General features: G+C 47.1%; 1 protein-coding gene across 1 annotated transcript in view; it reads left to right on the top strand.

Annotated features, from left to right (window-relative positions):
• Positions 1-16,235, top strand: part of SNRNP40 (small nuclear ribonucleoprotein U5 subunit 40) — a 48,534-nt gene that overhangs the window by 2,314 nt on the left and 29,985 nt on the right. The window contains exons 2-3 of the mRNA XM_033955843.1: positions 3,577-3,706; positions 11,423-11,516. Of these exons, the coding sequence (XP_033811734.1) occupies positions 3,577-3,706; positions 11,423-11,516 (224 nt within the window). The remainder of the gene's footprint in view (positions 1-3,576; positions 3,707-11,422; positions 11,517-16,235) is intronic.

Raw genomic sequence — 16,235 nt, 5'->3', positions numbered from 1 at the left:
GGGCGAAGCAGTGTTTTCCTCTACTGCCCCCCAGTGTTTACCATCTTGTCAGCTCCCTCCTCTGTCTTGCTGCAGCGTTTGCGCGGCCCCAGAAAAAAAATTTTCAGCCAATGCGGCCCAGGGAAGCCAAAAGGTTGGACACCCCTGGTTTAAAAGGTTTACGCACAGTGTGTTAAAATATATTTTCATATAGGATTACTTACTAATACTAGTAAAGGATTGAGGGAGTGACTAGGCACAAAGGTAGGTTTTTACAGTTTTTCTAAAGTTAAGAAGTCCTTTAAGGGTTCTAATAGGATGAGTTAAGCTGTTCTGGAGATTTAGTAAGAAATGGGAATAGGATTGTTTTCACGCTGTCTGGAGTTGGAGGGAGTGTCCTGATGGTGTATTTAAGCATATTTCATCTTGGGAACGTAGCGTTTTCTTTAGGGTGTAGAGAGGAAGTTTGTCCGAGAAGTATTTGGGTGTCATATTGTAGAGGGATTTATATGCCAACACTAGGCCTTTGAAAATGCAGTGTTTGATTATGGGCTGCCAGTGGGGCCGATATTGGTGCTGGAGAGACTGGGTCATGGGCTTGTAGGTTTTTCAGTAGTTTTATTGCTGCATTTTTAACTTGCTGTAGTCGTTTGATGTTTTTGCTGTAAGACCGTTGAATAAAGCGTTGCAGTAATCCAGGAGTGTAAGGATAAAGGCTTAGAATAGTTGGGTTAAGTCACGTTCTGTGAAGTAGTTTCTTATCTTTCGGAGCTGGCGGAGGTAGTAGAAGGATGAATAGACTACTTGTGAGATGTGTTTGGAAAGTGATAAGTTTGAGTTGAGAGTAATTCCCAGGCTCCGTACTTCGTCTTTGCCATCAAGGTAGTTAATTCCCAGGTTAGGGAAGGGGGATGTAGGAGCATTTTTCTTTCCTGATCCATAGTAGTTCAGTCTTGGAGGCATTCAGTTCTCAAGTCCTATGCCCTTTATTACCCTTTACTTCATTGTAACCGTGCTTAATTAAACTTAATTATATGAGCATGGTAGGTGCCAAATTGGGGGTGATATATTACTATACGAGTATATAAAAAAAGCCTTCTCCTAGAAAATATGCAAACAGTGTTCCTGGCGGATGCCAAATCCTAAAGTGAAACAAAGGATCACTGGGAATATATATGAATGGGGAAAAAACCTCAGTTGAGCTTCATGGGTTTTGAGGAAAAAAATCTCCACTCACACTCCAATTCTCAATGATTCAGTAGTACACTTTCAAGACCAGTTAAAAAAAAAAAATCACTGTTTTCAGATGAATAACACAGGCAACTTGCACCAGGAAAACACTTGAAAGGCATAAAAATACACCACTGCCAAATCTGTAATGTAAAACCAGGACTTATCTGTTCCAATCCAAGTGCGACTGTCCAGCGCTCCTGCAAACAAACGCATCCTTCCAGCGCTCCTCAGGGCTGTCACATGGAAATACAGCTGTCCAGTACTCCTGACAAGGATAATCCCTGTTTCGCCACTTAGCTGTGTCAGGGGATTGAAGTTCAAACATTCATGAAGTCAGCAGGGTAAGCAACAATGTGAAAAAAATGGTGCTGGCAACCACCGATGCTGAGAGAGCGAGGCTTATGGGACAGATTCCGCCCATCTCCTCCATCATGTAACCAATTGGCTACTCAGAAAAATGCTGACCATTCTAGGCAGGAATTCAAACCCTTAGGGCTCACATAACCCAAATTGTCTAGCCATCTTTGCTTGCGCTGTCGCAAATATCTTGACCAATCTCCTTTTCGTACAGAGTGCTTGCATATTTCCAACACACACATCTTAAGTCAAAAAAGCTAAAGGTTCTTCCATTCTACGTGTAGCAATGCAAGATTTGTGTTCAAGCAGTCTCTTCTTTAAGGCGCTATTGACATCTGCTCAACATATAACAAGCCACATGGGCATTGGATCGCATATATAACTCCTTCAGACTGGCAAGTTGTACATCTACATAAAGCATAATCCTGTTGTGTGGCTGGGCGGGTAAATGTCTGGGCTTCCATCATAATTGGACACATCATACAATGTCCACAACTAGTATGTCCATAATGGCCTTCAGGCTGTTCCAGTTCTGTACGTAACACGTTGAGGCATAGAAGATCAGATAGATTCTTATTAAAAGCAAACAATAGTCTACTGTTTGACATACAAGGATGTAAAGACAGCATGAAGGTGTAACGTCTCGCAATACGTTGAATGCTTCGTGACTGGTGAGTATACCGCATCACAAATGGGAGAACATCATCCTGCTGACCTGGTACTTGATAGGACAATAAACATTCACGAGGATTGTAAAAGATAAGAAACTATAATCAGAGCATTCAACGTATTTGCTGTTAAGAGGATGGGGGGTCAAATAGCTAGGTGGTTAAAAAAAAAAAAGTAGAATATCTTTCTGGAGAACAGGTACATTTAATATTTGCTAGGTGGCAGGCAAGCATGAGTACTGTCCCCTGCTAGTCTGGGAATGAGCAACAGAATCTGCTGGATACTTGCAGGAGACTCAGAGTGGCTGCCATTGGAGACTGGATGCTGAGTTCGATGTGTGATCTAACCCAATGTCCTGCAAACTTTTTTTGCTCCCTCACACTAATGGAGCAAATGGTTTTTCAATGATACACCCACCCAGCCTCGCCCCAAACCTCATCTCGTATTCCCTGAGCTCGGGGCTATGTCTGGAGAGCCTGCGAGCATGCACAGACATTGACGTAATGATGTCATGCCTACGATAACGCATGCTCAGAGGCCCTCTGGACATGGCCTCGAGTTCCGGGAAAATGAGATGAGGTTTGTTTGGGGGTGGAGAGGAGAAGCATCACCAGCGGAACTGATACTCGTATGTACTTCAATCCCTGGTGGCGCACAGTTTGCGAATCACTGATCTAACCCAACTTAGTACGTTTTCCTTTTTATAATTTTGTGGTTTATTTATTTTTAGTATTTATATACCACTTATAGTGTAAAGCAGGGGTGTCCAACCTTTTGGCTTCCCTGGGCCGCATTGGCCGAAAAAAATGTTTCTGGGGCCGCACAAACGTGTAAACGCTGCAGCAAGACAAAGGAGGGAGTCAGCAAGACAGTAAACACCTGGGGGCAGCAGAGGAAAACACTGCATCACCCTCGACTGGGGCCGCACAAAATACTTCATGGGGCCGCAGGTTGGACACCCCTGGTCTAAAGGGTCCTTTTACTAAGGTGTGGTAGCCGTTTTAGCGCACGCTAAACGCTAGCACGTGCTAATGTGTCCATTATATCCTATGGACGCATTGGCCTTCGTTAGCGTTTAGCGCGTGCTAAAACAGATATCGCATCTTAGTAAAAGGACTACTAAATGTTATTTATAAAGTTCTTAAGTTCAGAAATAACATAGTAAATAAGCTGCCATTGTCAGAGCCAAAATGTTTTGGCTTCTGCATAACTGATTGTTGAAAAAGTTGTGTTTAATTTTTTTTTACAGAGTTAGATTCCTTCTCTAATTTGACTGTTATGTAACAGTTTATAACCTATACAAAGAATGTAACATCTTTTTTTCTTTCTACGCTTAAGGGCCCCCCTAGGACATCGAGCCTCCAGGCACCCATAATGCTGCTCTCTGGACATGAAGGAGAGGTTTACTGTTGCAAGTTTCACCCAAATGGAGCAAACTTGGCTTCCGCAGGATTTGATAGACTAATATGTGAGTTCATTACAGTTAGAAAACTATGACTAATCTAATTTCAGTGCATTCTCACTCTTAATTACAGACAGACTTTCTGGATTATGGGAGGGGGGAACTTTTAAGAAAACACAAAAATGAATGTTCTTTAGCACTCTCCAGACCAGTAGAGGTTAACTTTACGATTGGGTATATATCTAATCATGACCAGCAGGTGGAGACTGAAAACAAAACTTTGGGACAGTATATCCTAGCCCCTCCTCTCTATTTCCCTCAGTCTTCTTTCAGTCTCCAGCAGGTGTTGAGTGATCTGTACCCATCTCCCTTGGTAGGGCTGTTGGAATTTGTTTAGGGGTTTATTGTCCCTGTTTTTAGCCGGACGGAGCTTGGACGGACTCTGTTTGGGGGTTCGTCCGACCTCGGGGGTGTCAAACCCGGCGGGTCACGAGCGGGGTCCCTCCCCCCACTTCCTCCACCTCCCCATATTTTTTTAGAGGAGCCTCAGCAGTAAGCCTTGCCCCCTAAATCAAGCAAGGCATATTGCTTCGAGAGCCTGTGGAGTCTGTTCTGTAAAAAAAAAAAAAAAAAAATCCTGAGGTAGTGCTGGTCTGGAGGGTTGTTTCCCTTTAAGAAAACTGTATTTTACTGTATTTTTTCATGTAACCAGCACTTTTTTATAGCTAGGTCGCGTATGGAGCAATTGTGCCCTTCTCCGGGGGAGTAGGCCACAATTTTAGTCCAGCCGCGAGGCACTCGCGGCCGGCCTGAACTCGGCGGTTTGGGTCGGTGAGGTGGTGGAGCTCCGTCGGCAGCGGCTGCAGGCGCCCAGAGCTCCCCGCCGATGGTGCCTCGCGAGTCGGCTTGGAGCAGTGGGGAAGCCCGGTCTTCCACAACCGCCCACGGAGGGATTCCCCGAAGGATTCCCTCTCAGCTGCTTTTTTGACAGCTGATGCCGGCTTGCCTGCTTTAGCGGCTGAGACTATTCAGGTTTCTCAGCCGCTTCAGGCTATGGAGGGAGCTTTTTTGGCGGGAAAACCGCCATCTTCTCTGTCTGGCCCCTCCATTTTGTCTTCCACCTCAGGTGACCTTCCCCCTGTTTTGACTATGCAGGGGCAGGTTTCTGCTGGGTCCCCTGCTGTGGCAGGGAGTCCCTTGGGACCCTCGGGGGGTTTTTCCCCTGATTTTTTCTTTTCATTATGCAAAGCCTATTTTCAGGCGGCTGGGGGTCCCGGTTGCGCCCAGGGGGTCTCGGGGGGTGGGGTTTCCTCCGCGCTCCCTGCGGCTTTGCCTCTCTCGTCTGACGTGACGTCCCCTCCGCCGCCTCTCTTGTCCAAGCGTCCGCGGGTGTCGTGGGACGAGGATTTGTGGTCGGAGGAACGTGTCGGTCTGGAGGAGGACCTGGACCCTTCTGAGGATTTCCAGGACCCTCTGGAGGGGACGGAAGCTGGCGGCGGGTTGTCGGGTTTCCCGTTCTCCAGTGACGAGGCGTCCGTGGTGCGCCTTTTTCAGAGAGATGAGCTGCCTGACCTTATTCAACAGGTTTCTTCGGCTTTGCGTTTTGAGGACGCGCCGCCGGAGACTCCGCGTGTGGGGGACCCTCTGTTACGAGGGATCCGGTCCGTTTCCCGCTCTTTTCCTATGCATCAGGATATTCGGGATATTATTCTGGAGCAGTGGAAAACGCCGGAGACGCCGTTTCGGCTGGCGCGCAGCATGGCTCGCCTGTATCCCATTCCTGAAGGGGATCGGGCTACGTTAGCTTCGCCAGTCGTGGATGCGGTGGTCTCGGCTATTTCCAAGCGGCATACCGTGCCTGTTGAGGGCGGTTCTGCCTTGCGGGACTCTGAGGAGCGCAAATTGGAGACCATCCTTAAGCAAAATTTTCAAGTCTCTGCCTTTGGGGTCCAGGCGGCTATTTGTGGGGGACTGGTCGCTCGCGCCGTGTTTCGGTGGGCGGAGCGGGTCTTGGATCGAGAGTCTGACGACTGGTCTCTGGTGGATCAGGAGGTAGCGAAGATTGAGATGGCTGCCTCATTCCTCTCGGATGCTCTGTATGACTTGGTGCGGATCTCGGCTAAGTCCATGGCTTTTGGCGTGGCCGCAAGGCGTGTGTTGTGGCTGCGCGCTTGGGCGGCGGATGCTGCGTCCAAAGCTAAGCTTACTAAATTTCCCTTTCGGGGGTCGTTTTTATTTGGAGAGGACTTGGATAAGTTGATTCAGACTCTGTCGGACTCGAAAGTTCCCCGTTTGCCGGAGGACCGTGCCCGCCCGGCGTCTCGGGGTGGTGCGGCCCGGGGGCGTTTGCGGGAATTTCGCAAGTATCGCCCTGGGCGTGGGGCTGCTTCTTTCCAGTCTCCGGGGTTTTCCCGGGGTCGGTTCTTCCAGCGCATGCAGCCCTTTCGGGGGGCCCGTCGGGGGGCAGGGAATCCCTCCGCCGGTTCCCCCGCTTCCCGTCCTGCACAATGACGCCTTGCCGGCGCCCCCCTTGGTTCCGGTGGGGGCCCGGCTGCGCGACTTTTTTCCCAAATGGGCCGAGATCACGTCCGATCAGTGGGTCCTGGAGGTGGTGCGGGACGGTTATGCCCTGGAGTTCGCCCGCTCTCTGCCGGATTTTTTCCTCGCTTCTCCATGTCAGACTCCTGGGAAGACGCTGGCGTTTCGCCAGACCCTTCAGCGCTTGCTAGATCTCAGGGCAGTAGTTCCGGTGCCCCCCCCGGAGTGGGGCACGGGCAGGTACTCCATTTACTTTGTGGTGCCCAAGAAGGAGGGGACTTTTCGGCCCATCCTCGATTTGAAAGGGGTCAACAGGGCTCTCAAGGTTCCCTCTTTCCGTATGGAAACGCTGCGGTCGGTCATTCTGGCGGTTCAGCCGAGGGAGTTTCTCACTTCTCTCGATCTGACGGAGGCCTACTTGCATGTTCCTATTCGGGCCTCTCATCAGCGTTTCCTGCGCTTTGCGATCTTGGGTCGGCACTATCAGTTCTGTGCGCTTCCCTTTGGGCTGGCCACGGCTCCCCGGACGTTCACCAAGGTGATGGTGGTCGTCGCGGCAGCCTTGCGGTCGGAGGGCATCCTGGTACACCCCTACCTGGATGACTGGTTAATTCGGGCCAAGTCGTTGCAGGAAAGCTCCCGGGTTACGGCTCGGGTGGTGGAGTTTCTCCGGTCGCTGGGCTGGGTGGTCAACCTTTCCAAGAGTCGGTTGGTTCCGGCTCAGCGTCTGGAGTACCTCGGGGTGCTGTTCGACACCTCCTTGGGGAAGGTCTTCCTCCCAGAGGCCCGGGTGAGCAAATTGCAGTCTCAGATTCGCCTGCTTTTGGCGTCCCGGTGTCCTCGGGCGCGAGATTTCCTCCAGGTCCTGGGGTCGATGGCGGCGTCCCTGGACGTGGTGAGGTGGGCGCGGGCCCACATGCGTCCTCTCCAGTATGCTCTGCTCCGGAGGTGGTCTCCCCAGAGGCACGGGATGGATGTTCCGGTTCCCCTGCGAGGCTTGGCGCGCTGCAGTCTGCGTTGGTGGCTCCGGACCCCTCACCTAGTTCAGGGGGTGGGTCTGGATCTTCCGCAGTGGACGGTGCTCCTTACGGATGCGAGTCTCCTGGGTTGGGGGGCCCAGTGCCTGGGTCACTCAGCTCAGGGAACCTGGTCCACGGAGGAGGCCTCCTGGTCGATCAACGTGTTGGAGACCAGGGCGGTCCGGCTGGCGCTGTTGGCTTTCCACTCCCTTTTGTTGGGCAAGTCGGTCAGAGTCCTGTCGGACAATGCCACGGCGGTGGCTTATGTCAATCGTCAGGGGGGCACCAAGAGCACTCTGGTGGCGCAGGAGGCGGCTCGGCTCATGGTTTGGGCGGAGTCGCATCTTCTGGACCTCTCGGCCTCTCACATTGCCGGGGTAGAAAACGTTCAGGCGGACTTCCTCAGTCGTCACTTCTTGGATCCGGGAGAGTGGTGTCTCGGCGCCGAGGCGTTTCAGTTGCTAGTGCGTGCTTGGGGGCAGCCCCTGATGGATCTGTTGGCTACAAGTGGCAACGCCAAAGTACCCCGCTTCTTCAGTCGTCGCAGGGACGGTCTGGCCGAGGGTCTGGATGCTCTGGTCCAACCGTGGCCAACGGAGGGGCTGTTGTATGTGTTCCCTCCTTGGCCATTAGTGGGCAGAGTACTGCTTCGCGTTGTTCGCCATCCGGGGCTGGTGGTTTTGGTGGCTCCGGATTGGCCTCGTCGTCCGTGGTATGCGGATCTGGTGAGGCATCTGGTGGCGGATCCTCTTCCTCTGCCTCTCGGGTGCGATCTTCTGACGCAGGGTCCCATTCCCATGTTCGACCCGTCTCCCTTTTGTCTTACGGCTTGGCTCTTGAAAGGGGCCGCCTGAGTAAGAAGGGATATTCCGACAAGGTGATCTCTACACTTTTGGGGTCCCGGAGGCTTTCTACCTCTCGGGCTTATGTACGGGTTTGGCGTCTTTTTGAGGAATGGTGCCGAGCGCGGGGAGTGGTCTCCTTTCGCGCTTCTCTGCCTAACATTCTAGAGTTTTTGCAGGATGGCCTGGATAGGGGCCTGGCCTGGTCTTCTCTTCGGGTTCATCTGGCGGCCCTGTCGGCTTTTCGGGGGCTGGTGACAGGTCAGCGTTTGTCAGCCATTCCTGATGTGATTCGCTTTCTTAGGGCGGCCAAGTTGATCAGGCCTCCCATAAGGCCCTCGATTCCCTCTTGGGATCTCAATCTGGTTCTCTCTGTTCTAGTGCGCCCTCCTTTCGAGCCGTTGGATGGCTGTTCGTTGAAGGACCTTACGCTGAAGTCGGTCTTTTTGGTGGCCATTACTTCCGCTAGACGGGTGTCGGAGCTACAGGCTTTCTCTTGTAGGGCTCCCTTCCTGGAGTTTTCGAAGGAGCGGGTTGTTTTGCGGCCTGTTCCTTCCTTTCTGCCGAAGGTAGTTTCTCCTTTTCATGTCAATCAATCGGTGGTCCTCCCGGTCTTGGGTAGTCGGGAGGGTTCTTCTGAGCAACGACAGCTGCGCAAGTTGGATGTCGGTCGGGTCCTCCATGCTTATGTGCAGCGGACCCGGGATTTTCGGAGCTCCGATCATCTCTTTGTGCTTCTGGCGGGTCCTCGTCGGGGGGCTGGCGCTTCTAAGGCTACTATTGCGCGCTGGATCAAGGAGATGTTTGCTTCCGCTTATCTTCTGAGTCAGAAGCCGGTTCCGGAGTTTCTCAAGGCTCATTCCACTAGGGGTCAGGCGGCTTCTTGGGCTGAGTCGTCGCTCGTGCCTCCGGTGGATATTTGTAAGGCTGCGGTTTGGTCCTCCTTGCATTCTTTTGTTCGGCATTATCGGGTAGATGTTCAGGCGCGTCGGGACGCGGTGTTCGGTGAACGTGTACTGGTATCGGCCCTTCGGGGGTCCCGCCCGTGAGGGGACTGCTTTGGTACGTCCCAATCGTAAAGTTAACCTCTACTGGTCTGGAGAGTGCTAAAGAAGGAGAAATTAGGTTCTTACCTGCTAATTTACTTTCTTTTAGCTTCTCCAGACCAGTAGAGGTCCCCACCCTGTCTGTTGTTGTTGTTGTTGGGGCTGTTGCGCGGGCAGTTTTTGGTTTTTGCTGCGGGTCCTAGTATTTTTCTAGGGCCGGGGAGTATTGAAGAACAGCGGCTGTGGCTCGGCTGGCTTAGCTGGCGAGCTGTGGGGACCTTCTTCCTTCGGGAATTTCTCCTCTGCATTTTCCAACAGCATTTTTGGGTATGTTATTTGTTACTCCTTTCGGAGTATTGTTTTTTCTCTCTGTTGTTTTCCAGTTCTTGGTTCTGCTTGGCTATTCGGCAGACTGAGGGAAATAGAGAGGAGGGGCTAGGATATACTGTCCCAAAGTTTTGTTTTCAGTCTCCACCTGCTGGTCATGATTAGATATATACCCAATCGTAAAGTTAACCTCTACTGGTCTGGAGAAGCTAAAAGAAAGTAAATTAGCAGGTAAGAACCTAATTTCTCCTTTTTGAAGGTACAAAGTGTATTTCAAATACCCTGTTTAAGGAGGCAGGATTACTTGTGCAGACACATGCTTTTAAAAATCTGATGACTGACAAGAGAACTTCAACTTTTTAAGGAATCCTTATCTAACCAGAGGGTTGAAACTCGCTGATCACACATTATATTTAGTATCAAATTAGACCACATGCTCCTTATGGTTCAAACAATTTTTATTTTCATAAGCAAAAAACAGTCAATACACATTCTGCAACACAATACCAATTGCAAGAATAACTATTGTGATAAAAAAGCAATGACAAAGAACACCCCCCCTCCCCAAGAGCTCAGACTCTGATCCAATTCCACACATGCTCCTTCTTAAAAGAGTATTTGGACTAATTTGGTATCTTTACTGGGGCCACTCATTTTACATATACTAGCCATGTCTCCACTTCTCATTACTATGGGGCTCATTTTCAAAAAAGATAGATGTCTACTGTAGAGAATGATGCAGGGATAAAAATTTGTCCCCGTCCCCGTGAACTGTCTGGTCCCATCTGCACAAGCCTTGAATAGTTAGGATTTTATATTGAAATCATCTTATTAAAGTATAAAAAGAAACAATATTCTATACAACTGTCATTTTATAAATCACTAATACAGATAAAGGATCAACAAAACCCATCTCCCCTCCACTATCAGGAAAACTGAATGCTACATAGAAAATTCATCCTAACAGAATACCTCAGTCATACACACAGAACACAAATGCCAAATACATAATAGCTGTCCATAAAAGATAAAAATAAATTAAACCAAAATCACAAGAAGCCACACCTTCCATGAAGTACAACACCAAAGAAATAGAAATATCCATTTCATCCTTTACTATGAAAATATAAAGATCACACATGCCAGGGATGGTTCCCACACGTTGGGGTAAAATTGGACCCGTTGCGAGGGAGGAGGGAGATTGCCTTAGAGACGCTGGATCGGGGAGGGGGGGAGAGAGAAGAGACAAAAGGACCTTGAGGAGGGGCAGGAAAGCAGCCTTGAACAAAAAGGGAGTGGGAAGACAAGGCAGATAAGGCAGATCCTGGATTACTAGAGGGCTTAGAGAGGTTGAAACACTCTGAACCGAGGAGAGAGAGATGCCAGGCCCTGGGGAGGGGGAAGACAAAGAGAGTGAGAGACACAAAGACCTGGACCAAAGGTGGGAGGACTCAAAATGTTAGCAGAAGGAAGATAGAGAGGGAGAAACCTGAAACAAAGGGGAGGCAGAAGAGAGGGGGGGCAGATGTTGGACTATGGGACAGAAGAGACAGAAGGGGAGAGACCCTGAGGAAGAACAAAGAGTTGCAAGATCAGAACAGAGGAGGGAGACATGTTGCCAATAGGGGTGGAGGAGAGAGAAAGAAAAGCTGGAAGGACAGAGAGAGATGTTGGTTGGGGAATGGAGCGAGGTCTGGAGGACAGAAGAGGTGCACTCGATATATATATATAAATAAATATGGGGGTCTTTTACTAAGGCGCGCTAGCTGATTTAGCGCTTACTAAATGCTAACGCGTCCATAGAATACAATGGGCATACGCTAAATCGGCTAGCGCACCACAGTATAAGAGGGGGTATATGTTTAATATTTTTATTGTTGGTAGATCATTTTGACTTGGTCATTTTAAAAGCAGCTCGCAAGCCAAAAAAGTGTGGGCACCCCTGGACTAGAGTTTGTTTTACTCTCTAATAGCTGTCAAAATACTTCTTCCTTTTTTGTTCTGTTCTAGTGCTGTGGAATGTGTTTGGAGACTGTGAAAACTATGCTACCCTTAAGGGGCACAGTGGTGCTGTCATGGAACTCCATTATAACACAGATGGCAGGTGAGAGTGCACTAAAAATGTTGGTTTGGGACCTACTTGAAATCTGAGCCCTTTATATGTCCTTGTTTTCCTGTTCAACGTTTTTGGAACAGTCATCTTTCACAGAGGGAATTGTCCCCAAGTTACGACTTTTTATACTTTGTTCCCCTTCCTTTTGTCTTCACCCTCTTTCCCTTCATACAAATTGTATTTCTGCCCTTCTCCATCTTGTATCGGTAAGTTTATGTTCGTCAGTGCGTTTGATTGTTTGTAGCATTGTTTGTAATTTGTTTTTAATGTACATTTTTATTATACTCTGTTTTTATGTTATGTAAAACTGCTTTAAACTTTTAATAAGGCAGTATATCAAATTTTTAAATAAACCTGAAACCTGAGCTGACAGTTCTGTATTCCTCTGCTATCCTGGTGGTTTGCATTTTATGTATTTTTATCTTTTCTAGAAAGTAACAAGGAGCATTAAAGAAATTCCAAAAATACAAACAAAAAAATCCTAACGGAGAGCTTCCCAAATTTGTCCTGGTGCTCCCACAGTTGGACTTTTGGGATATCCTCAATAAATATATCTTTAGGGCCCCTTTTTACCCATGCACCAAATGCAATGCATCCCATAGGAATTGAATGAGGTGCGTTGCCTTTGCCGCCTGGGAATCGCTACTGCGGCTTTGTTAAAGGGGCCCTTACTTCTGCATGCAGTAAACCTCCAAAGTTCACGGGGGTTGTATTCCAGGAGCACCTGCAAACTTTGAAAAACCGCTATAATTGGATGTGGTTTAGAAGCGGGGATCGGAGGCAGGAGAGGGCGGCAGCGGCTGCTATGTGTGCCATTGTGAGTGGTGGCGCTTGTGGCTCTGGGCCGGGATCACAGGTCAGGCAGAGCAGATGGGGGGGGCCGGAGGAGGCGGACAGAAAAAACCGTGAAGTGACTGGGGCACGAAATGTGAACTGTGACTTCACGGGGATATACTGTATATTAATTTCTAGTATGGCTGTGCTGAAAAGCTGACTGGCTATGAGATCATTGGAGCAGGTATGGAATGTCCTGTGAGTGTGTTTTAGGTCCCCTCTGTCTGTTATTTCTGAAAGCAAAGAGTTACCTGGCTAGAGAGAAGAAATATATTTGTTTATTTAAAAATGTATATCCTGCCTAGGTGGGTTACTAAATAAACATACATAAATTAATAGCGTATGGATCGTAATCCAATTCTCACAAACGACATTCGTATCTACATTCTCCTTTTCCATGCAAAACACAATCATCTAAAAAATTCAAACATCCCCAAATAACTGCAGTGTTTAAAAATTTGTTCTATAATCTTATTTTTCTTTGATCAATATGTTAGACAAGCAACCAAAACTAGGTACATTTATCATTTAACAAGAGTAATTTTTGACTGTTGAGGTCATTGTTGACTAACAGATATATCGGAGGGAAGTATTTTGGGTCCATGTAATAACAAAGGAAATTTTCTTATGTTAATAAGGGTGAGAGAGAAATTAGAACATCCTTTTGAATCAAACTTCCTAGCTAAATAGGAGAACTGATTTGCAGAGTGGATTTGTGATACTGAAATACAGCGCATTGACTGCTACACATGTAGAACATTTGAAAGGATGTGGAAATTCAAGACTAAACTAAAGAACGTTCTTATTTCAAGACGCATACCACAACTTTTAAATACTTCCTCTCCAAAAGCTAGCAAAATTAATCTCAACCGCTTTTAAGAAGCGACCCCCCATTCCTGATGTTATATCCCCCTTCCCTTTTCTTTTAAACTTTGTTTTTAATAATGTAATTATTATTATTATTTTTTTTTATTTATTTATTCATTTTTGAATTCTTACAACAAGTGAATTAAACATATTATAATCAAATTTCGTATATCACTTGTATTTACAAACAAATCAACTTGTAATATAGAATATATACCCCCCTTTTTATCAATATTCCTAATTCCATATGATATACATTTCCCACCCCTCCCCTACATATAATGTAATTATTGACCCTCCCTTCCGTTTATTACCCTCAAGTTCACGTTTGTATTTGTAAATTGTCTTTTTAATGTTTACTCTTCCCCCTTCTATAATTATTATTTTACCTTTTATTTTTTTAGCATTGTAAACCGGCCAGATACATGCTGATGATCGGTATATTAAAAATAATAAAACTTGAAAGACCAAATGTGTGAGGCGGGTATGAGCACCCTTTATTAGAGATAATTAATTAATTTTATTATATTTTCAGCAAGATGTAAAGAGGAAATACACTTCTCCCTCCATATTCGCGGTTTCTGCACTCGCAGTTTCACATAATCGCGATTTTTTTTGTCGGGTGACTCCGCCCCCAAAAATTACATCATGATTAATGTTTCTTTACTTTTGCTGTAATATAAAAAAAGTTAAACTTTTAACAATATTCACTCAGCTTCCATGATTTCTCCTACAAAATCGAAGTTCAAAAACTTTAACCCTGAAAATCGCTGGTTCACATCGGTCACAGGGAAAAACGCTGCTTCCCAGCATGCATAGAGTGAAATGCTGCTTCCCAGCATGCATAGAGTGAAATGCTGCTTCCCAGCATGCATAGAGAAAATCGCTTGCCTGCTTAAAGCTTTCTGTATTGCTGCTTGCCTGCCAAAAGAATTCTCAATCGCTGCTGGCCTGCCCAAATCTTTCTAAATCGCTGTTTGCCTGACCTAAGCTTTCTGAATCGCTGCTTGCCTGCCCAAAGCTTTCTGAATTGCTGCTGGCCTGCCCAAAGCTTTCTAAATCGCTGTTTGCCTGCCCAAAGCTTTCTAAATCGCTGTTTGCCTGCCCAAAGCTTTCTAAATCGCTGTTTGCCTGCCCAAAGCTTTCTAAATCGCTGCTTGCCTGCCCAAAGCTTTCTAAATCGCTGCTTGCCTGCCCAAAGCTTTCTAAATCGCTGTTTGCCTGCCCAAAGCTTTCTGAATCGCTGTTTGCCTGCCCAAAGCTTTCTAAATCGCTGTTTGCCTGCCCAAAGCTTTCTAAATCGCTGTTTGCCTGCCCAAAGCTTTCTGAATCGCTGCTTGCCTGCCCAAAGCTTTCTGAATTGCTGCTGGCCTGCCAAAAGAATTCTCAATAGCTGCTGGCCTGCCCAAAGCACAATTATCTGCTTCGTCTCCTTCTCCTGTGGTAGATGTACAGGACGATGAGGTTGAAGACATTGCCTAATTACTGTACAGTACTGTACAGGTATTCCAGTATTGCACTTTAAGTTTTGAACATTTCTTTTTTTCCTTGTTGGGAAAGCAGTACTGTACTGTATTGAACTTTTTCTGTTTACCCTGAGATTTACAGTACTTGTATTCAATAAATATTGTTACAGTATTCAATAAATACAGTTAATATATACAGTACTGTACTATATCGTTATTCCACTAACATAGTATTTAGTTGTACTGTAGTCCCTTCCATAAACCGCGAATATGAATTTTATATGTTGTTCGCGGTTTTATTAACAAAACCGCTATTTTTTTTTACAAAAAACCGCGATTAACAAATACAATTCATATTCGCGGTTTTTCCATATTCGCGGCTATAGCTGGAACGTATCCCCCGCGAATACGGAGGGAGAAGTGTACAGTATTTATATTTGGAGGGGTGTTTGGCAGTGACTCTCCCTATTTGTACATATTGTAATGTAATCTATTTTAGCTTAGAAACCTTAGAACTTAGAGGAAATACCTTATATTGGAAATAATGGAGCTCTAATGAATTGTTTGCTGGATGATGGTGTTATTACATAAAGGGACTGATTCTATAAAGAGCACCTAACTTAGGGGTCCTTTTATTAAGGTGCGCTAACCAATTTAGCACATGTTAACGATTAGTGCGTGCTAAATTCTAAGATGCCCATAGGAGTATAATGGATGTCTTAGCAATTAGATCACCTTAATAAAAGGACACCTTAGTTGGCAAAATACCCTTAATAGGTTCAGTAATTTTACATTGGTGTTACTAGCTGCGATTCTGTAAATGGCGCCTAAGTGTGATTGACTTGCTGGCCGATTTAGGTGCCATTTATAGAATCAGCCCAAAAATTCCTGTTAACTTACCATGCATACTCTAATATAAGCCAACCCGAATATGAACTGAGTCAACCTTTTCCCCCCAAAAAAGAGGAAAAAAGGTTGACTCGAATATAAACTGGGGGTGGTTGTTAATATTCAAGTGCCCTCTTCTGCCCTGCCAGGCTTTGCACTCTGCCCCCTCCCTCCGCCCTGTTCCCCTTCCCTCCCTCCTGATATCTTGCAGGTCTCCACCGATTCTGCCGTAAGACCTGGTGGCCCAGCGGTGGGTCAAAACAGGAGGGATCCATCTCGCCTCTTGTCCCAGCCAACTGTGACAACTTTTACCTCCCTCCTGCCTCCCCCGAGTACCTTTCAGTCCCGGCAGTGAACCGAGGCACGAGCAATCTTTCTGTGCTCCTGCCCCATGCAGATCTGCTCCCTGAATGGCTGACATAAGTTCTCGCTGGATCACCAGGGAACTGAAAGGTATGCAAGGGAAGGAGGTAAAAGTCACAGTCGGCCAGGACAGGAAGCGGGAGGGATCCTTCTTGTCCTGGCTCACCGCTGGCCTACCAGGTCTTACGGCAGGCCCGGTGGAGACCTGCAACAAGTCCGGGAGGGAGGTGGGTGGGCACTGACCCAAATATAGGCCAAGGCCCCAAAATCTCAGCTTATATTTGAGTATATG

Source organism: Geotrypetes seraphini, chromosome 8 (assembly GCF_902459505.1).
Source record: "Geotrypetes seraphini chromosome 8, aGeoSer1.1, whole genome shotgun sequence".
Classification (NCBI taxonomy): domain Eukaryota; kingdom Metazoa; phylum Chordata; class Amphibia; order Gymnophiona; family Dermophiidae; genus Geotrypetes; species Geotrypetes seraphini.
The sequence above is the reverse complement of the archived record's forward strand: the minus strand, read 5'-3'. Positions and strand labels throughout refer to the sequence as shown.